General features: G+C 38.7%; 1 protein-coding gene across 4 annotated transcripts in view; it reads left to right on the top strand.

Annotated features, from left to right (window-relative positions):
* Positions 1-1181: 1181 nt before the first annotated feature.
* Positions 1182-23704, top strand: part of HPS4 (Hermansky-Pudlak syndrome 4 protein) — a 69784-nt gene continuing 47261 nt past the window's right edge. For 3 of the 4 annotated variants that reach the window (XM_067154847.2, XM_067154844.2, XM_067154848.2), the window contains exons 1-6: positions 1206-1678; positions 1832-1898; positions 12024-12258; positions 17628-17855; positions 22217-22311; positions 22585-22654. In XM_067154847.2, the coding sequence (XP_067010948.2) occupies positions 1891-1898; positions 12024-12258; positions 17628-17855; positions 22217-22311; positions 22585-22654 (636 nt within the window). In that variant the 5' untranslated portion in view covers positions 1206-1678; positions 1832-1890. Of the gene's footprint in view, positions 1679-1831; positions 1899-12023; positions 12259-17627; positions 17856-22216; positions 22312-22584; positions 22655-23704 lie in introns of all 4 variants that reach the window. The other variant, XM_067154845.2, reaches the window with a different exon arrangement.

Genomic DNA, 23704 nt, shown 5'->3' with positions numbered 1-23704 from the left:
CAGTTCACATGGAATTACCCAAATACACTCGGTGGAACCACAGACGCCAACTTTTGGTCTTGAGCACTGGAGCAAGGATGAATGTATAAAATATTTTTATGCATATATATATATATATATGCATGAAGACAAGTGCTCCCGTGGAGTCGGCGCCTACATTTATGTGGTCTCCTGAATTCCATCCTGAACCTTATGGCAACCCTTCACAGGTTGAATTTACTTTCGTCAGAGAAAACAACGCTGTTCCACTGTCCTTTCCTGCATAAATTTTGCCAACTGTAATCTGCTCTTCCAATTCTTCTTGTCTATATAGGGCTTCTTTTTGGGAACCCTAGCTCTGTATCTTGCACAATTGATGAGACGCCCTATTCCTCGGCGTGTTTCTTGCTTTCCGATCTGTTCTCCAAAATAAACAGATATCGCACCAGTTTTAGATTTTGGGTCCTTGGTCATTTGCATCACATGCTTCGTTTCCTTGGTAGTCAGTTCTTGTGGGCAACACTTTCATTGTTTATTAGCAGTTCGTTTCTTTGAATTGCTTAATTATACTCTGGACAGTCGAACGACTTCTCCCAATGATGTTTGTAATTTTAATATACGATTTACCTTTACAAGTTCATGACACAATCAGCCGCCTCATATCCGCTGTAGCTTTCTTTCCTGCCTGACCCATTTCAACGACTTGTGTCCAACCAATCACTCAGTACACCTCGTTTGATAACGCCTGAGAGAAACTGTGGTAGACAACTAGTTTGTTATTTCCCTGTTCACACCCAAGTGTATGAATACGGTACATCTGTCCGGGAAGAACTGGACGTTACAGTGTAAACATTTTTCGTTTCCCCACAGAATGCGGCCTTGCACTTGTGGCTGATCTGTGGTATTAACGGGAAATCTCATACTTAGTTACTTACAGGTTACCCAAGGGGGCTATAGACTAAGCACACGAAATATTGAGTTATAAGTCGCTTACTATAACATGTTTTACTGTACCGGTACGAATGTTCATACCCGTGTCTGTATCAAAGAGGATTGGTCTGTATATTGTTATACACACGGGCAGAACCCGATCTTTACGTAACGCACAGGTCAGTCGTAATTTATGCATCGCTGCAAGGTAGGAATGCTGCCGAAATTTTGTGTGGAGTTGGGAAGGGAGGGGAGGCACTTGAAAACGACAAGGAAATATTTAGGAGCATCGCGCCTTTCATGTAGTGACACGCTTGACCCCGTGGTATTGTGTAGGTGTGGCAAATGCTTGAACATTACCATTCTAAAGGTAAAACATATTCGTCATATTAATACCTGTTGAAATAGTAATTTAAAACTGACTGTCTTTCTGTGGTCTTACGGTCAGGTCGCATTAAACTCTTTGCCCGCAGGCGCACGTTGGGGAAAGGGGGACGGCTTAGTTGGCAAACGAAGTCAATGGCGAGCTGCAAAGCAGGTGATTACATCTGAACGTCATTTGCGCCCTATAGTTCAGTCATTTGATGTTCCCTGCGTACTGTTTGCTGAGTTCGTCTCAAAGATCGTGGCCAGTTAGCACGTAATTGAGTGTAAACAGAGTGATCGAATGAAAATGGGATGAAGAGAAATGCCCAGATGCTGCATTTACGATGTCTACTCCTCAGCTGATACTTCATTTTTCTGTCAGTTTCGAATGGAAAACCACTTGGTAAGCTTCATTGCACAGTGACAGCTTGAGATGTGTGAGTGGCTTTTGAAGTACTTGCTTCACCTTTCTAGCCTTGCATTGTTATTTATTTGAAATAACTTGCTTGTTACGTAAGTTGTGCATAACCTTAATGTTGCTTATATTTCCTTCCAGGCGTCAACAACATTTTTCTGAAATTTAAAGTGAGAAGTCGCGCGCCTCTACTAGACGTCATGGCAAAGTGAGTGAGTCACAGTTTACTTTTAATTTGTCTTATAAAGAGCCCCACCCCCTTCCATGTCTACGCCTCTCAAAAGCAACTTTCTCCTACGTGCCCTAATGTTTTCATTCATAATGGATTTTGTTACGATCATCGCGAAGTCGGGTACTCAAATCCTGCAGATAAAAGATCTTTTTCTGCTCGATTTTCATCTAATTTACTGGGATAAGAATCATTGGGAAAGGTTAATCTGTCCTATTTCATTGTCAAGATCCAATCAAAATTAAAATCTGGGACATCCCTTTGCATTATGTTTAACTACCACAGCAGTACCATAATATGAGGTGGGTTTATACAGTATTTAAATGTTTGGAACAGAGTAAGTTTCACAGGACAAGCTAAACAATTGGAAAGTGTGAATTTATTTATTTAATATACCTACTGGCTGATAGTTGCTGTAATGGGTAAAATGTGATTCTTACTCACAAGTGTTTGTAAATAAAATTATTTATTTTTAACATGACAAAAGTATTGCAACAAGAGCATTTCAAGGAAATCAACATTTTGTTAAGCATTTTGTATTAACTGAAGAAAGAATTTTGGGCATTAAGTCCTGAAAGCTTTAAATCCTGGAGGACATGATGGCCATAACAGACCAGAAAAAGTGATAGGTGATCCGTTACCTATCTCCGCCAAGGCAGGTTGGGCTCCTTGATGCTCCAATCATTGGCCGAAGAACAGCCAGTCAGTGACTGCCCTTTCAGCATGGCAGACCAATAGGCAAGCAGCACACCGTAGCCTGCACTGTGGAATTGCAACACCACTCCATTCAAATGTGAGCTTAAGTCATTGAAGTCGGTCAGAATCCTTGATAATGCCGAATGCAGTCTTCGATGAAACGTCGGGACCATCACATGCTCCTGGACCACAGCCTACAAGCCTGGAAAATACAGGCGTGGTTTAATAACATACACATTTTATATATTTTTTGCTCTTGTTTATCTAATACCTGCCGGCCCCGCGTCGTAGGGGTAGCGTACCTGCTTCTTACCTGGAGGCCCGGGTTCGATTCCCGGCCAGGTCAGGGATTTTTACCTACATCTGAGGGCTGGTTCGAGGTCCACTCAGTCTACGTGATTACATTTGAGGAGCTATCTGACGGTGAAATGGCGGCCCCGGTCTAGAAAGGCAATCATATGTTATAAACTTCATGGTTCTGATCCGTATTGAATTGTAATTACAATATAATTATTAAATTAATGTAGAAATGTAAAAGGCTGAAGATGGTCAGCCCCATGCCGAAACTAGTCCCTAATTAATGTAATTTAGAATATGGCATATTATAATATTGAAAGGTGGACCATTACTACATTAATTTAATATTTATATTGCTAGAAAGCCAAGAATAATGGCCGAGAGGATTCATCGTGCTAACCACACGACACCTCATAATCTGCAGGCCTTCGGGCTGAGCAGCGGTTGCTTGGTAGGCCATGGCCCTTTGGGGCTATTGCACCATGGGGTTTGGTTTGGTTTGGTTTTCATCTAATACCTACATACCTTTAATCTTTGTTAAAAGCTAATATGCCCTCCTTTCTGTTTTATAATATTCTACAAGTTTTTTGAGCACACATTTTTAAGTTCATCATCATGCTACCGCATGTAACTAGACACTTTATTATCCATATTTTTTTGAAACAATCAAGTTTTGCACAACTCCTCTTGCAATTAACCCACAAGTTTTCTATTGGATTAATGTCAGAGTAATTCCCTGGCCCATCAAAGTTGTTCTCACGGAAGAATTTCTTCACTTTCTTTGAAGTATGGTAAGAAGCCTAATCTTGCTGGAAATTTCCATCAGCATCTCGAAACCTCTTCTGATGCTCACCAAAACTGTCCTTTCCAGTAGTTGGATGTACTGGTCAGCTGGTACTAACCTTCATGAGTGAAACACCAACAAAACATCTTTTTTTCAAAGAATGTTTTGTGATCTATTGCCAAAGTGCTGAAGTGTTGGCTCGGCACTTGTATCAAGCCCTCTGCCCCTGCACTGCAAAGTGATTCACATCAGAGAAAATATTTTTTCCAGAGTTCCATTGTCCAATCCTGATGGACTTGTAGCTGTCAGCTTGCATTCGTGAGATAGCGAGTTCAAACTATCCTGTCGGCAGCATTGAAGATGATTTCCCATTTTCACACCAGGCAAATGCTGTGCTGTACCTTAATTAAGACTATGGTAGCTTCCTTCCCAGTCCTATCCCATCGTCACCATTTAAGACCTTTCTGTGTCAGTGTGACGTTAAGCAAATTTCCAATCCTGATGACTGTGTCCACAAGAGATGTTTTCTGCACATTTCTCCTGTGAACACGTTTCTCTTCAGGTTTGCGGGCTCTATTACGAACATTAGAAATGTGCAAATTCACTTCCCTCTTCCCCAATTCACAAGCTAACTATACAGCAGTGAGCCTGTAATTTGATTTGCTTCTTCTGAGGAAAAAACCTTCATCAGTTGGCATCATTTTATTTTTCCTGCCACAGTTTCCTTTTTCACCTCGGTGAGATTGAGCCTATCTGTTTGTGTCGCTATTTATAGCGTCTTCACCAGAGGTGCTCAGCCGGGTGCCTGTTGAGGCTAGTCCAGTGCAACCAGGCTGGCCTGACGTAAATGCAGGCAGCTTACGTGGAAAGCATACGTCACAGTGACGCGAGAAAGCGGACACACTTTGCAGGGAAGTGGAGCAGTGACTTTAGATCGTGGCTACAAAGCTTTCTTTCACTATTCAGTAAAATGTTGATTGGAGTACAGTATTTGTTTTAAAAAAGACATTATAATCGCAAGGAAACCAACCTCTAAGATATTCTGGTTTGATTTATACTGTACTTGAGATAAATGGTGGGTTTTATTTTCTTATATTTAATTATGCTTCAAAGAAAAGTGACATGTTATAATTGTTGTGTTACAGTTTAAAAAGATATAGGGTTCAAGCATACAAGCTACAATTTACAATTTCTTGGGTGGGAATGACAGTCTATATCCATTAAAAAAAAATTCTTTTATTCATTCAGCAAAAGTAATATATTTACATAATTCAACAAGTTTACTGCTTGGTTTTGCACAATGAGGTAGTGTTATGTGGCTTTCTGTGCTCAGTGATAGAAGGCAGTTTGGGTTTAGGAAAGGTTATTCCACTGAAGCCCAACTTGTAGGATTCCAGCAAGATACAGCCGATATCCTGGATTCAGGAGGTCAATTGGACTGTATCGCGATTGACCTGTCTAAGGCATTTGATAGGGTAGATCATGGGAGACTACTGGCAAAAATGAGTGCACTTGGACTTAACAAAAGAGTGACTGAATGGGTGGCTCTGTTTCTAGAAAATAGAACTCAGAGAATTAGAGTAGGTGAAGCTTTATCTGTCTCTGTAATAATTAAGAGGGGAATTCCTCAAGGCAGTATTATTGGACTTTTGTTTTCTTATATATATATCAATGATATGTGTAAAGAAGTGGAATCAGAGATAAGGCTGTTTGCAGATGATGTTATTCTGTACAGAGTAATAAATATGTTACAAGATTGTGAGCAATTGCAAAATGACCTCGATAATGTTGTGAGATGGACAGTAGGCAATGGTATGATGATAAACGGGGATAAAAGTCAGGTTGTGAGTTTTACAAATAGGAAAAGTCCTCTCAGTTTTAATTACTGCGTTGATGGAGTGAAAGTTCCCTTTGCGGATCATTGTAAGTACCCAGGTATTAATATAAGGAAAGATCTTCATTGGGGTAATCACATAAATATGATTGTAAATAAAGGGTACAGATCTCTGCACATGGTTATGAGGGTAGGATGTAAAGGAGAGGGCATATAAGTCTCTGGTGAGACCCCAACTAGAGTATGGACTTTTCATTCACTTCTGACAGTCACAGGTCGTCCGGACGAGACTGCGCGGTTTCAACTCTAGCGGGTCATCCTCAGCTGAACACACATACACATATAACACATCGTGCAATTGCAAACATAACCATATCTAAAAACAAATATCTTGTGACGATAACACGTCAGGTTGTACTCATGAGTAGGGCATTCATCAAATTGGAAATTGTGTGTTATCATTTATCTATGTAACATGCGTGAATGTACATCTATGAGAAGTGAATATTCTAAATAATACATAGAATAAAAACAATATATATGTAAAACACTTTCATGCTTGTAAATGTTTGAGTTTATGGCTTGCACTGTTTCTTGATTCTTCAGTTTGACTGCTATAATTAAGGCTTATTGTCCATAGCTGTACATTATATAAAAAACTCAATGGCTTGAATTGTGATGTGAGATACACTTTAAAAATACCAATTTCTCGTTTTAAAAGATTTTTGTCACCATATATACATGAAGGGTAAGAAACACTTTACATTTCTAAAAAGCAAAAACATTGAAGTAGTGTAGATTCAGTTGAGGCTTGGACGGAAGTGTAGAGATTACAGCTTGCCATATATAAAATCCTGTTGTTTACATTAAAAGATGAGTCATGGTGTCCTGTGCCATGAAAATGAAAATTCTATGGCATTAAACCAGAGTGGTAGCTCCTTCCCTTTTTGTAGTTGTGTGAGAGTGTAATGATTAGTGCTGTTGTAGTTCTGAGGTTGTATATGGTTTGGGAGCATGTTGTATGAATCGTCAATACTGATATGAAGCTCATAGATTACGACACAAACTATGAATCGCCGTGAGACATCTGGTGTACACTTTACATGCTAGTACTGTTGTTTACACAGCAAAGCCGGTTGATAGAAGTCATGCTAGGAACAAGATTCGCATCGAGAAATGTTATTTAATGTTATATAATGTGTGTGTGTGACACAGTTGTTGTCTTTAAGATAATAAAAGTTTAGAAATCGTTGCCATAAGACCTATCTGTGTTGGTGCGACATAAAGCAACAAGCACCAAAAAAAAAGTTTAGAAAATTCATATAGATCGATCATATTATCGATTCAATTCAGATTTCATTTCCATTCGGTTGGCAGTATTACGTGGGTAGCTCTCTCCTTACTCCTCACCCCCGTAAAACTTGGTATCAAGAAAAGGTTCGCGTACTATATCATAATCTATATTCTATAATCACACCATGCTTCCTGGGAGTCTTATCCACTCAGTCACACCGATTAATTACCAGTGAGTGACACTGTACAGGATCTATAAATAAGCTGTGTAGCACACTGTTGCCCTGTTGCAAAACATAGGGAAAAGAAAGAACCTGTTCCAATTAATTTGGACAGTAAGAGTCTTTCAGTTTGCTCTGTCTAACCAAAGATGCTGTTCCAGTTTTTACTGCCATCCCTCTTGGCACTAATCTGTTCAATTCTAATGTTGCTAGCAAGTTCTTTCCAACTCATTTGAATAAGATATTTAGAAGTTTGTGTTGATCTTTGTCGTACAGTAAAAGCACATCAAATGTAAAAGATCAGAACTTCTAGTACATACTGTAAATTCCTCGCAGGTACACTTTTCTCAGAAACCTGTAGATATTTCTGCAGTGTACAGGGGATGAACTATCTTACAGTTAAATGTGAGGAGCATGGATTATTCTTTTTTTTGATTGAGTACACCTAAATACAGTCTTGTGCATATTAACCTTTAATTATTCGCTCACGGAGATTTCCTCCGGACCGATTACATTTTGCATGGTACTGAACTTCCCAATTGAACTGTGGGTCTCCCCATCCTTATACCTTTCTCCTTGTTCATTTGGACTCGTCCTGTCAGCATTTTGGCGTGATCGTGTATCCTGTGTGCGATGTGGGATCATAATTAAAATATCAAGGAAGGTTCAACCTTTTCAATACAAAACGTGTTGCATAAGATGTTCACAACATAATATTTATTAAATAGTTAGAACCGGTTTCGACGCTCATTGCGTCATCATCAGCTACAAAAATCACAATGGGCAAAGTACATGTCATAAAAATTGCATTAATAACTCTTGCATGGCTGAATACAAATGGTAGGCTGCTTTTTCTTAAAAGCTAGAAGAACTTGAGTAAAATATGATGTGATGTGACACATAAAAGCATAGTAGTTTGATGGGTAAGTATTGTGCATAAAATTGAACTGGTGCTTTGAACATAAAAGTCTGAATATGATGATAAAACGATGTGGTAAAAACAAAGTAGTAAAATAGTCCACTCTTCTGATGTTCAATTCAGGCACAAAAGTCCAGGTCCGATGTTATATAGCAATACCAACAAAAAGATTTTGTCGAGGCCGGGACACCTGATGTTGGGCGATTGAATAAGGTTGATCTTCGAATTAGTCTCAGCTCAACAGGGCGGCGAGTCTTGTTTAGCGTGCTGAGTGTGTGGTGTAAGAAGAGTTTTGTTGGTATTGTTGGTATTGCTATATAACATCGGACCTGGACTTTTGTGCCTGAATTGAACATCAGAAGAGTGGACTATTTTACTACTTTGTTTTTTACCACATCGTTTTATCATCATATTCAGACTTTTATGTTCAAAGCACCAGTTCAATCTGGGCCGATGACCTTCGATGTTAGGCCCCTTTAAACAACAAGCATCATCACCAGTTCAATTTTATGCACAATACTTACCCATCAAACTACTATGCTTTTATGTGTCACATCACATCATCATATTTTACTCAAGTTCTTCTAGCTTTTAAGAAAAAGCAGTCTACCATTTGTATTCAGCCATGCAAGAGTTATTAATGCAATTTTTATGACATGTACTTTGCCCATTGTGATTTTTGTAGCTGATGATGACGCAATGAGCATCGAAACCGGTTCTAACTATTTAATAAATATTATGTTGTGAACATCTTATGCAACACGTTTTGTATTGAAAAGGTTGAACCTTCCTTGATATTTTAATTGTGAATCTCAGTTCAATACGGGAAAATGAAGTTTTTAACTTATAATGTGGGATCATTGTTGTGGCGAGTGACATCGCCTGGACGTTTCCTCCGTGTGCGATTAAGTAAATTACCTTATATTTTAGTGCATAATTTTTTATTTTGTAGGTCGATGACCTTGTTGTTTTGTTCAAAACTTATGTTAGAAAAATATTATTTCATATTTCATATGATGTGATCGTCGTAGGTAATGGCGAGTCTCACAAATTTAATATCAGAAGATCATTCGACATAGTTAAGGTCTACAGTATTCTGCTTTCAGATCAAACAAACTGTGTAAAAATAACCAACAAGTACCTAAAAGGGTTTCTTTTAGTTATACCGAAGAATACTGCAAACAGACATGCCAAAACATCTCAAAGGATGAAAATGACAGGCATTTTTAAATCCGGAGGTTACCTCCATGTGCGACTAGACAAGGGTTAATGTGAAAAATAGATATAATTTTTTTTTTTTTTTAAATTCTTTTACAAATCATATAGGTTACTTCTTATTAAACAATGTTTTTGGCTTTAATTAAAATTTTCACTCGTTTCAGCATAGAGTCAATGAGTTTCATACATATTTCCCTTATTTCTTGGTCATGGAACCTCACTTTCACTACAGCACAAAACATATTTTCCTTGGTAGTGCAATCCATTTTCCTCATCAGTTTCTTGATAGTTGTCCAAAGATTTTCTGTAGGGTTTATGTCCGGTGAATTTCCAGGCTGGTCCAAATACCGGAAACAATTTTTCGTCATAAAGCCTTCGACGTTTTTCAATACATGGCGAGATCTTCCTGAAAAATCGCTTGTTCGACGTTCAGTTAGTTCCTCTTCAGTTCTGAAGCAGCTTTTCGCTCTAGAGTTGGGATGTACCTGTTGCAGTTCATCATTCCATTAACAGAAACCAAAAATTTAGAGCCCATGAATATAAAATAACCCTTTTTTTTTTAAACTTGACTGTACGTTTCATGTGCTTCGGCAAGACTTTCTAGTTATTGCTTCTCCTTATATGTGAGATGCACTCTTCTTGTCCATTTCTGATATTTTCTTGCCCATTCCAATGTTTCTTTCTTCATGGAACACGTTCATAGCTGTTTTCTGAAAGGTCATTGAGCTTTCCTTCCAGCTTCTAAAAGCTGCCTATGCACTGTTGAAGCATCAGTTTTTACTCCTGCATGCTCAGGTTTTTTTTAAAAATCGAAACTATTAATTTCAGGATTAATTTTACTTGTTCTGATGAGATAAGGCAACGCTTTGCTCAAAGTTTTCCGTTTTCGGCCACATCACCCTTTCCCTTGAGGTGAAATGGACTCTTTCTCATTTTTCCTCCTAATTATATTACAGACAGCACCCAGACTTACATTACATTCAGCTGATATTTGTCTCTTGAGTCAAACCACTAAATTCATTGAGGGTTATAATCTTACCTCTACCGGGTGAGTTGGCCATGCGGTTAGGAGCGCGCAACTGTGAGCTCGCATCTGGCAGATAGTGGGTTTGAACCCCGCTGTCGGCAGCCCTGAAGATGGTTTTCCGTGGTTTCCCATTTTCACACCAGGCAAATGCTGGGGCTGTACCTTAATTAAGGCCACGACCGCTTCCTTCCCATTCCTAGGCCTTTCCTATCCCATTATCGCTATAAGACCTATCTGTTTCGGTGCGACGTAAAGCAAATGACAAAAAAAAAAAAAAAAAAAATATCTTACCTCTCTTCTTTGATGTGATATCCATTATGACTGGTTAACCCTTTCACTCCAATCGACTGCTCTAGCAGTTGAGAGAGAGCCGTGCTGCACACCCAGTGGACTGCTGTTAGCAGCCTAGCTGAAGCTGTGCCTCATAGCCAGTCGACTGCTGTAGAATTCGTGTCTTTCGGCTGTTCTTCATTTCCCTACGATAGACTGCTGGGGAAGTTTGACCTTGGTGGTCTCTCGTGGCTGACTTAGTCTATAGTTACAGCTATGATCACCAGATGACAGGAGTAACCAGTTCGAAGACAAATGGAATGTATCCGGTATGCTACTCACTTCACGCCTGGTTTCTCCCCTGTGCTGACGTGCTTGTGCTTTTCGATTTAGCTTTCAGTTGCTTTTAAATTGTGAAAGGCCTAATGACGGAGGAAAGATATACTGCGGAGGAAGCTCTTGCCCTCATATTGGGTTGTGACTTTGAAGATGATGACGATTATAGTGATTCATCATCTGATTCTGGTGACGGAATGACTTCAATCTCACCTACTTCAGGCACATTTTCTACTTCTGTTACCGCTTTGCCCTCTGAAAGGTCAGCCTACTTCGACGATTCGACTGAAGATTAAGATAGTGAGAGGATGAAGACCGGATGCCTGAACCACCGAGCAGAAAACTAAATTGGAAAAAGAACCTGAATCCGAAGAAACACAATTTTGACGCAGCTAATTTCGAACTGAAAAGTTTAGTGGACCATGCTAGCATGTTAAGTTTCTTTCAGCTGTTTTTTAACACGAGTATCATAATTTTTCTCTGTGAGGAGACTAATAGATACTTTTCTCAGAATGTGGTTGCAGGTGGAGTTCCACATTAAAAATAAAATAAAATACATTTAACCTCTTCCTGTTCTCTCCTCACATCTCGAACCGCATGCGGACGGGAGAGCAGAGCGAGACAAGTTATCCCGTACAGCAGGCTCGGTGAGCCACTCCAGAGGGTCATGATACCATACTAGCTACACTGGAGTGAAAGGGTTAATACTCACTGAATGCTGTTTCAAACAACTACAAACACATTCCAAACGCTTTCAAACACAAACAATAAGAGTATTAACTACAATTGCGTTTCTCAACAATGGGTATCCATACTGTTGTTAAGAATTGGCAGGAAACAGTTGTTACCTCTTTATTACTTACAAAACAAAATTTTGTTCGGCCCCGCGGTGTAGGGGGCAATGCGTCCGCCTGTCACGTGGCGGCCCCAGGTTTGATTCCCGGCCAGGTCAGCAGTTTTTAATTGTAATTATTAATATCCCTGGCCTGGGGACTGGGTGTTTGTGACGTCCTTAATCTTCCTTTCCTCACACACAACATTCCACATTACTGCCATTCCAATTACATGCAGGTTCATACAATATGGTGCCAGTAGGGGCAAAAGACCCACATGTGTCGATGCCCTGAACAAATAGCATTTTTTTTTAAATTACCTGACACTTGTTCACATTAATATGCACAAGACTGTAATTGAGATGTTTTGTTGCAGGGAGCTGTTCATTATGTTTGTGTACGACACCCAGCGCTGTCAGAGGGAGGAGGACGATCCTCAAGACGCAGTGTTGTACTTCCACCCTGCTTGGGTCAGCGATCAGCAGAGATTGGCACTCTGCGGTCAGCTCATGGGAGCCACGCATTTCTTCCTCTCTGCATTCAGTTGTCCTCGGATACTCTCCCTCAATAGCGGCAAGTTTGTGGTTCGCAAGTGTGGTCGCTACATCCTGGTAAGCCTAGTTTTGCATCGCTAAACAGCATATAGGCTACACAAGAAACATACCAATAATGTGTCCTTTAACGGGGGGTAAATCTTTACTGGTTAATAAATAAAAATAAAAATCTTTATAGAATACACTCTCCTGTGGTGAAATTGTTTTTAATTATCTCTACTACTTCAAAAGATGTGTTTGTAAGTGTTCGTCACTTGCTATGTTGACTGTGTCATACGTTTGTTCCTCGTTTTTAGTAACTTTCGCATGGTTTTTATCACAGTTCTTCTCCACCTAAGTTTGGGTCTTGTTACGGATCAAAAAGTTCTTCTTCCCCTACTCTACTTTACTCTAATTTCAAACTCTTTTATTGGTATACAGGTGCTCAAACCATCTCATTTTGGGACTATTGCCTATAAATTATGTACCTAAGTTGGAGAGAAACTGAAAACTTGGGACGTTTAAGATGTTGAAGGGAGTCTCCCAGCCAGTTCTGTTATGTTTACTTCTTCCTTTACGCCATCTGCCTGAGTTATGTTATGTTCTGTTATGTACCCTGTCCACTTTGTAACTTCTAGCTGATGATGACACCACCAAGCGTCGAAACCGGTACTAGTAACAATAAATAACATGTTGTAAACGTCTTATACGACATACATAGTATTGAATAGGTTGAGCCTTCCCTCAATTCAAATTGTGAAGCTGACTGTCAGTTTATAATACGGTAGTTTAAAACAAAACAAAAACTTACCTCAACTTCTGTTATTCTTAGGAGGTTCCCCCGGCCATCATATTTTTAATTTTAAGTTTTAAAAATTTGAAGTCTATCCTCAAATTATTTAACACGTTGAGTGCCGAGCCGATTGTAGCACACTATTCCACTGGTGCCAGGCATGTTTTTGAATTGCATTCCGCTGGTGCCAAAGCAATTGTACGCGTTGTAGTTTGTTTATATAATCTTGGGATGTATTTATATGATGTACTAAGTAAATTTTATCTCACCATACCATGGTCATGTGTGACGCCATATGGTGTCACATCAATTTTTAGGAAAGGTAAAATATAGCGTGACGCCATATGGTGTCACAGAATTTTTTGTCATGGAATGTGCAATACGAATTTCAAATACGGGATATTTATTTGCTAATTCAAATTAACGCAATATTTATGAAAACCTAGTAAAATGCAAAACAAGTACTTATATTACATTACATATTGTTGTCAACAGTTTTCTGATAACTCTAAACAATTAAAATATGCGTTTCGGCACGCCCGAGTTCTTGTTACTCCTAATTTTTCAAACCTTATTGGCATCGTTGTTCAAACATCGTCCTTTGTACACTTGTTTCATGTGCAAGTTTTATATTTACGTTTTGCACATCTCATCGGGAAGTTAAGGGGAACACGCTAACTATACGCTACCTGGCTGCTAGCACAGCTCGGCACAGCCCGGTTGGCTCACGTCCGCTGCTTCGCTCCTCCCTACCTCTCCGCCACACCCCGATACTCCCGCGGCACTTCTAATTTTATGACTAGTTATTTGTTCAATTTTGGCGTTTAAAGTTGCGCTGGGTACATGCAGTTTTCACCTTAGCATTCTACTGCCTCCCACGAATATTCCTACCAAATTTCAACCGAATCCGAGTGTAACACATGTATGTGTTCCCTCGTAAGGTTATTGCCAATATCTTCCATTTTTTATATTTTTGCACAACTATATAAACTGAGTGATAATACGTACATAAACGAGGAATAAACAATGCCTGGCGCGCTTTCACCTGTGACAATGACCACTGGCCAGTCAGTGGCTTCGGAAGAATACTGTGGCGCCACATGGTGGCATAGAGTAAAAATACGTAGCTGGAATAGACCCTGAAGTTCGCCCTTCACGTAGTACCAATTTTACGCGCATAGATGTCACAGCTGATTATCTATGGTGCATCGCCTGAAACTCAACTGTGCCGCCATATGGCGTCACGCCAACTCTGATTTCAAGAACGGTGTGCCGCCATATGGCGTCACGCCATCTCAAATTTGAAGACCACCGTGACGCCATATGGCGGCACGTGGCACCCAACGTGTTAAAGTACAAATTTCTCCAGCATTGTCAAGAAAGAAGATCCCTTACCTACAGATTTTATCTCAAGCTTGAACATTGGCTTGAGTGTTTTGGCTCAACATGAAAGAACATTTTATCTCATCATTATCATCATCGTCATAATCGTAAGTGTTTTTATTTCGTTTGTGCCGATTTGTGTACCCCATTTTCAGCTGTAGGTGTTCCACATCTATATATATAAAATAAGAGTTTTGTCTGTACATTGCTCAGAATTTGAAAATAATGGTATTTCTGTATCGGTCATGTCCATAGTAACAAGAAAATGCACTTTTTACTTTTCCGTAATTTCTGTCTGTCTGTCTGTCTGTCTGTCTGTCTGTCTGTCTGTCTGTCTGTCTGTCTGTCTGTCTGTCTGTCTGTCTGTCTGTCTGTCTGTCTGTCTGTCTGTCTGTCTGTCTGTCTGTCTGTCTGTCTGTATGTATGTATGTACACGCATCACGAGAAAACGGTTGAAGAGAATTTAATGAAAATCGGTATGTGAAGTCGGGGGATGAGCCTCTACAATCTAGGCTATAAATCATTTTACTCACGCTGAGTGAAATGGTAGTTTAGGGGAAGGCCTAAAATTGAATTCTCAACTATTTATGTTATTAGTGGTCTAATGAAAATCGGCATGTGAAGTCGGGGGATGAGCCTCTACAATCTAGGCTATAATCATTTTACTCACGCTGAGTGAAATGGTAGTTTAGGGGAAGGCCTAAAATTGAATTCTCAACTATTTATGTTATTAGTGGTCGTATTTTAAAGAAAATGGGTATGCAAAGTTGGGGAATAAATTGCTACAATCTAGGCTGTCAATAATTGTATTCACGCTGAGAAAAATGGTAGTTTAGGGGAAGGCCTAAAATTTAATTCTCAAATATTGTTGTTATTAGTAGTCCTGTCTTGATGAAAATCGGTATGCAAAGTCAGGAAATAAGTCGCTATAGTATAAGCTGTAAATTATTTTATTCACGCTGAGTGAAATGGTAGTTTAGGGGAAGGCCTAAAATGTAATTCTCAAATATTTCTTATTAGAGGTGTAATCGATGAATGCTACATAACTAATGTTATATAGTATTACATTTCCTATTATTCATGTCTTATACATTGTTACCGTACTGGCTATGATCACAAAGATATTCATGAATTTGGATTTTTGTTACCAAGTCCATATCAGCGCCGAGTAACGAGAAAACGGGTAAACAGTATTTAATGAAAATCGGTATGTAAAGTCGGAGAATAAGAAACTACAGTTTACAGTATAAAATATTTTACAAATCACAGAGTCGAAAGAAAACTAAATCTGTAGGCCTACAATATAGAAAGCTCATAACATTGATCAACAATAACATTACATTGACCATTGTTTGTAGTGATGTGCTTTGTGTCTTCTGTTGCCCCTCATCTCCGGTAGATAGGATTACTGCTGCGTAGAGTACTTTTTTATTTGATTTACGTCACACCGACATAGATAGGTTTTATGGCGACGATGGGATAGGAAAGGGCTAGGAGTGCCTTAGGCCTTAATTAAGGTACAGGCCCAGTATTTGACTGGTGTGAAAGTGGGAAACCACGGAATACCATCTTCAGCGCTGCCGACAATGGGGTTCAAATCCACTATCTCTCGGATGCAAGTTTACAGCTACGCACCGCTAACCACACGGTCAACTCGCCCAGTCGTACAGAGTGTAACAGCCTGCCTGAATATTGATGGGAAGTAGCTGGGGAGTTAGATAACTTTCTTATTTAGCATGCCATTCCCCTGGTTTATAAATTTTCTGATACTACTGGTACGTAACACACTGGATCATCATAGCATTTGGGCTATTCAATCCCTACTCTGAGGCACTGATTGGAATGAACAGTGTGCATATTTAGCGGAATAATGGCAGATGAGTGTTCATGGCAATCTGCGGCCTGGTCATCCCAGCTCTGGAACTTTGGACCGCAGCACTGTTCGTTAAAAGTGATAAAACGTGCGGCTTTCCATTTGATCGAGTATTTTATACGATAGCATTGCTTTCAATCGCTACATTCATACTTACGTTTTTGTAATGACCTATGTTGATTTCAGTTAGGAAAACCACAAAGTCAGTCTTTCTGAGAATCCCGTAGCGAAGCACGGGTACATCAGCTAGTTAGAAACTAAACCTGTACTTTTAAAAATAATGTAACTAAATTTTAAGCTGGAATATGTTTTATAATCACATAAACTAGCAGTTAAAAACAAATAAGTATTGGAAGATGGGATTCTTCCTTCAGCCTAACTTTAGTTTAGCCTAGTCCTGTCGAAGATCACGAAAAAAATTTTTGGGCGCATTGACTCAATGCTCCGGAAAGTATAATCGTGTGAACTTTTGACATGCAGCTTGATACTGCGATTTTAGCCAAGGACGTTCTAATAATTTTTATGTTTGGACAGACACCTACATTGATATCCTCTTTTTATGACTTGTAAAAGCAATCAGGATCCTGATTTTTCACCATACAGGTTTGAGTTTGAGACTGATGATGCCCTTAATATGGGTGAAACATATCCCTTAACATTTTACAATAATATTTCATTTCTAAAAATTATCTCTTTGTATTGAATAGGTGGATATTAAAAAAATTATAACACTTGTAACATACTTTGTATTTACGTACATTTCAATACGGACCTAACATGAGAATTATCACATGTAAAACTGGAGTATCCGGAGAAAATTCTGTCCTGCCTCCACTTTGTCCAGCACAAATCTCACATGGAGTGATCGGGACTTGAACCCCTGAACTTGGTGGTGAGAGGTCAGCGCGCTGCCACCTGAGCCACGGAGACTCTGCTTTAACCTAATAAGAAAAAAGGTCATAGAACTAATTGTAACATACTTCTTTATTAAAACATATTGTTAAAATATGTTAGTATGTTAGTGGCACGCCACACAAATTGTGTTTACTTATGTCATAGGTTCGCCATCCCTGTTCTAGAGTATCCTACATTACCCACATCGAGACTGTCAAGGCGGCGATCTCCTGGTGGAGCTGGGAAGCAAAAACTAGCTTGTCGGAGAAAGATAAGAATTGGGATTGATGAGGAAAGATATCAGCTCTTTGAAGATTGCCATTTTGTGTTTTCATCTTTATCCTAGCCCACTTTTTCTGTTCCTGTCTCTCCGTTGCTTGTTTGTTCCTTCCAGTTTCTTTATTTTATTATTCCACTTTTTACCATATGACATTCCAACCTTTCTCTCTTCAGTGAGAATGTGTTTTGTTCTTGTGACAAAGCTGAAAATTACTTTTGTTCTAGACGGTGGGCACTGATCGCAACATTCCTAACTGGATTCTGGAACACCGAGCAGACACACTGCACCAGTTGGTTCAGTTCTATCACAAGGATTTCGACACCATGTCGTCTGCCATTTCCAGTGAAAATCAGTTTCTCAGCAAATTGAATCAGATATTTGAAGTTTATGTTCCCATTGTACAGTTTTCTGGAAACATATTTGGAAATATACCAACTATAAGACTTCCCAAGGTAAGCCTTTCTATAGGGAATTGTTTCTTCATCCAGATAGCTTAGTGTATTTAAAGCATTCATCTAGCTAGATGGGCTGGACATAAGCGATAGGAATACACTGACTGACATGTGGTAACTTAATATTTAGCCTTATGCAATACAAATCAAAGGATAAAGAAAGAGATAAGTAGGCAATTGTAAGTGTTGCTGTTAGAACTCAGGCTTTGTTTTGTGTAACATTATGTTGAGATGAAAAAGGGCTAGGAATGGCAAGGTAGCAATACATGGCCTTGCATTTGCTTGGTGTGACAGTGGGAAACATTTTTTTTTTTTTTTTTTGCTAGGGGCTTTACGTCGCACCGACACAGATAGGTCTTATGGCGACGATGGGATAAGAAAGGCCTAGGAGTTGGAAGGAAGCGGCCGTGGCCTTAATTAAGGTACAGCCCCAGCATTTGCCTGGTGTGAAAATGGGAAACCACGGAAAACCATCTTCAGGGCTGCCGATAGTGGGATTCGAACCTACTATCTCCCAGATGCAAGCTCACAGCCGCGTGCCTCGACGCACACGGCCAACTCACCCGGTGACAATGGGAAACTATAGGGAACTGAATAAACTGTCTTTCAAATGCAAGCTTTCAGCTACTTGATCTGTTCTCCTCCATTGGGGGATTATTGGCAGAAATTACAGTGTAATGTCATCGCGTCACCTAATGTGACAGCAGGAAATGCATATTTGGGAGATAGTGGATTTTGAACCCTACTGGCGGCATTCCTGAAGAAGGGGGGGGGAGGTTGGAGCATACAATATCGGAAAACTGAAAATCAGGGAACGAATAAAAACCATCAACAATTTGCTTAAACATCATAATAATTAAATGTGTGTGATGCTGATGTTGGTGGTATGAAAGAACAATAAAAGGTGGAAGGACGATGGACAGTGACAAGATGATAACAGATTCTCTTGATGGTGTTGTGGTTTGCTCTTGTATTTTGTCAGTGTTAATTTGTTCTTTTTATATTATTCTTCTATCCAGATATATAATTTCCGTCGTATGTATAATAATAATAATAATAATAATAATAATAATAATAATAATAATAATCGTACAAAAACTCCTTCATAAATTACTGTACAAGGGTTAAAAGTCTTGATACTTTAAATTCAGTTTTACTGGAGAAATTTCGTCACTCTTCGATGGAAATTTCTGTTAGGTCAGCAACTTGGATCAGCCAAGCTCATAGAAAAATATTGATATTGATTTATTTATTTATTTATTTTATTAACAGACAATGCGAATTAGGAAGAAATCACCAAAAATTTGCAATAGGTTGTTGGATTAGATTAGAGTAGATTCTATTTGTGTTGCAATTACTGGCTACTGACGAGAAATAGCAAAATATTTATGTGCAGGCACAAGCATATACTGAGAGGTTAGATGCATGTTTAATAGTGTGGAAATAAAATCCCAAAGTTTACAGACAATTTATGTTCGTTTGTATAATTGACAATCATATTGTATAGTGAATTCAATTTTCTTTGTATAAAATTGATTTTTGTGAAGATGGTTTAAATATATTTGCTGAAGTAATTCAGTAGACATTAAAGTCTGGTAGGGACATTGACAGATCTATATCAGGGTTTTTGAATAAGTCATTAAACGCAGTACATATCCTCACTAATAGTGAACTTTAGTGTATTAATATGTTGGATAATGGCAAGCTAAGAAAGAATGGATCGCAAGTAGTTTTCGTAGTTATCTCATATAATAAAATAAAGCACATGCGATAAAAAAATGTCCAACACTATGGTCTAAATCCCTTCTTTAAAATCTTCTTTTATTTGGTCACAGGTGTATATTGTAAGCTTAGGTTTTGTACCACATAAATTACCATTAGCACTCCTTGACTTTTAGAGGTTAAAATGACTGTAGTGTCTAGGCGAGTATAGTATAGTATGGAGGAAATTATTTGTTATTATAAGAATGACATGACATATTTATTTAGCTTATGGTACAAGTTAAGGTGCGCACAAATTGAGTAACATTGTAAAAGCAACAAATAATTTACAGAACAGAATAAATATAAAAAGTCAAGGTAAAACATAAAGTAGAAATCAAGAGAGATATGTACGATACAGAAAAATAGAAAGGCAAAAATACAAAAACACAGAAATGATGTAAATTATAAGTAAATACATAAATTAAGAAATGAAAACTAAACTAGGATAGCCGTTGTTGAAGCTGTCAGGAGGTCGACCTCCTGACATGACATAGAAGCGATGACAAAAGGCAACTTCAATAGATCGACTGGGGTTCATAAGTTAAAAATTGGAATTAACTTTCAACCTGTTAGATTCTGTTACATAGATGTAGTATGTGTTGAAGAGATGTTAAGTACAGAACAAAAATGGCCAACCGGACACCAGTGGGATCCAAATCCACAACCTTCCGATTTGGCATTGGTTGCTCTTCCAACTGAGCTGTGGTGGGCTTGGTCATATTTGTTCTGTTGGAAAGGATCTAAGCTACAGGTCTGGCACTACTACCATCACACTGTAGAGTGCGTGCAAGTTGCCCGTTGTGGGCCAAGTCAATGAATATTGAATTTTCACGACCACATTGTAATCAAAATTAACACTTTGAAGACGATGTCACCCCATGTGGGGTGACGGACTCTCATACAAAATATAGTATGTCACCCCTCATGGGGTGACACGGTAGTGTGTCCAGGCCTCTCAACTTTAGGCTGTCGCACGAAACTAGCGCTACCATTCACTGTTGTATTGCATTGCTTGTTCACGTAAGGTGTTCATAGAGTGCAGAGCAGTGCCCATTCCTTTCTCAGCATGCTGTGCATTGCGCAACACACAGTGGAATTTCTCCGACATTCGTCACCCCGTTTATTATTGCTTTATTCTTACATACTGGTTGAGATTTAGCACTCAGATGAAGTTGTAAACTGGAGCTACGCGTGAATAAAAAAATGTTTCTGCAAACCTGAGAATGTTCCCCAGTAATTGTCACTGGCTGGTGATTTGGTTGAATCATCGTCCGATACAGCACCGGAATCTTTGCTAGTGTCCTCACTACACAAACTACTGTCGAATTGCGACTCGGAAAAGGTGGCATTACATTGCAAATCCTAAATGTCAACATCTCTTGATTCAATATTCGAACCCTTTTCAAGTTGTTGTTCTATCTCTCTATCGGTAATCATGGCTTACTCAACACAGAAACACATAACATGAATTAAATTCTTGTCACAAAACTGTAAATTACAAGGAACTCGTTGAAAGATGCGTAAATCAACAGCTCACAACACAGAGCACAGTGTTCCACAACAACAAAGGTAAAAAGGCAGTCACCCCTGTTGCATAGTCAACATGATAACCATATGTCGCCCCAATGGGGGGACACAAATATAGTAACTTTGAACATAAATTATGTCTCTGATTATCATCTAAGAATGAAATTACGAACATCCGTAGCCCACAACAACCTGAAAAATGTATATCGTATTTCAGCAGTTTACCACGAAAAAAGCAAATGTGCACATCGACGCTAAAGTGTTAACTTTCCCAACCTGTTAGGTCGTGTTCTGTACATACAAATAACTTAGAAACCAAAATATATTTATAATAAAATGTTAAATTATGTAAAAGTAGGGGAGTTTTCCTCAAGCCCGCCTGATGGCCATGATAGTCGGTTTGAGTCCTGTTGATCTAAAACATTTTCACCATCAGAGTTTGGGCTGGCAGAGTAAAGGAGGTGCTGGTATACAATTACTAATCACTAGATTGTTTGCCAAAAACCTGGATTCTATTCCATACCTTTCCGCAGTGTTGATGTGGAGTGGGCATTTGACGCTGTTGGTGATTCGTCCGTTGGATGAGGACATTAAGCTTGGTGCTATTTGATAGGAATAGGCTAAGTGCCGGCACTGGAATTCCACCTTCTCCCTTCCTACTATCATATATCACGACGTTCAATTCATCTAAAATGATTCATCTCAATTTTTACCTAACACCGTAGAGGAACTGAACAAGGGTTAGATACACATACATGTGAGTTTTCCTCAAATATGTAAGAACATGTATTAAAGCAGGAAATATGGACATGTGGACATATATGAAAAATAAGATTAGTTTTTTTAATTGCTCCAAATATGGTAATTCGTAAACATATGAGAACATTGTAACCTAATACAGTACATACATAGTCTGTGGTCATTGCTCTGCAGACATGAAGGATAGATTGTAAGTCCGATTGTTACTAGTTGCTATCTATGTTTTGGTACAAACTGTGTATGTGTTGTGTGGTCTTGTACCATGTTACATACTTCTGCTTTATTTTGAGTGTATTTTCTTTCATTTTCAGAGTGCGAGTAATGTTTACTTGGAGGCTCTACAAATTCTTCAGTGCTGTCAGGAAAAAGGTGGAGTGTTGGGTGGCATTGTGCTCTATCATAATAAGTAAGTTTATTACCATACTCATATATACACAACACATAGGCCATAAACACGGTGATGCTGACCCCAAAGTCCATGAAGGTGATGATTTTGCTTTGGTGAAATTAAAATTGACCATTTTCCTTGTATGTCATTAGAAAGTATATGAACTATGTGTCAAATATATACTTTGGTGCTCTCTTCCTTGCTCTAGGCTTAAAGCTTTGTTGAAGCTGATGAAGTATACTCGTAAAATTTAACTAGAAAAATGTTATTTGTTGTGGTATTTGCTTCCAGGGTCGTTGCTACTCAACTCGGCTGTGATCTTACGAAAAGGCTCGTGTCTTCTGATCCCTATCGTTTGAAGGTATGATGTTGCACACCTTTCTAACAGACTTAGCTTTGACATTATAAAAATTGTCTCTGGTATAAATGTTGGAAACATGTGCCAAATAAAGTCACGTAATAAAATAAACAGCATAGTGTGGGAAGAGCGAGGAACAGAAACACTACTGTCAGCATCAGTCCCGGTTCTCCTCTCAGCCCCCGATGTGGTCATTTGTGCTTTCCACCGGTCGTCTTGATAGATTTCAAGACAGGTAGTAGAGGATAAGAAGAAAGCCAGATAAACAGAGGAAAACGGAGGAAACTAAGATGAATAACACAGGACAAACAAAAAAGGAAAAAAATATCCCTATGTATTGGAAAGGAATAAAAAATGTCAAATCAAGATCAGGAAGTTCTGTTATGGAAGATGGATTAATTGCAACCTTGTTACATGATATTTGAAAGATCTGTTTAGCACCACGTAATAAATGTAATAAAGAGTATCGCTAGAAGATGTCAGTTCTTGTATTAGCCATCTGAAGATGGAATCACGATGTTCGTTGTTCATGACAGATTGATTTATTTATTTATTTATTTATTTATTTATTTATTTATTTATTTATTTATTTATTTATTTATTTATTTATTTATTTATTTATTTATTTATTTATTTATTTTTGTTCGATTTTGGCCATCTCAGGACCACTGAAAGTAACCCTGTGCATTCATCTTAATCCTTCATTTCTTGACTTCTAATAATTCTTCATCCTTTCACTTTGCTGTTTCCTCCTCTCTTGTTTCCAGATGTTGTTATTACGTTTCCTCTTCTTCTTCTCCTGGAAACCCTTGAAGTTTTGTATCAATCCTGTGAAAGTTGTTCTCTCTTGTATTACATTGTATGTTATTCCAATCTGTCATATCTTTTTTTACTCCTTGGATCCACTGGTTGCCATGTTGCTCTTGTAAACCTCGTTAAACACTCGTTTTGTCAATCTACTGTTATCCATCCTCATTATGTGCCTAAAATTTAATTCTCCTCTTTCTGATCTGTCTTTCATTTTCTTTATCCTTGTATAGATCTTTATTCCTC

Source organism: Anabrus simplex, chromosome 10 (genome assembly GCF_040414725.1).
Source record: "Anabrus simplex isolate iqAnaSimp1 chromosome 10, ASM4041472v1, whole genome shotgun sequence".
NCBI lineage: Eukaryota > Metazoa > Arthropoda > Insecta > Orthoptera > Tettigoniidae > Anabrus > Anabrus simplex.
The sequence above is the reverse complement of the archived record's forward strand: the minus strand, read 5'-3'. Positions and strand labels throughout refer to the sequence as shown.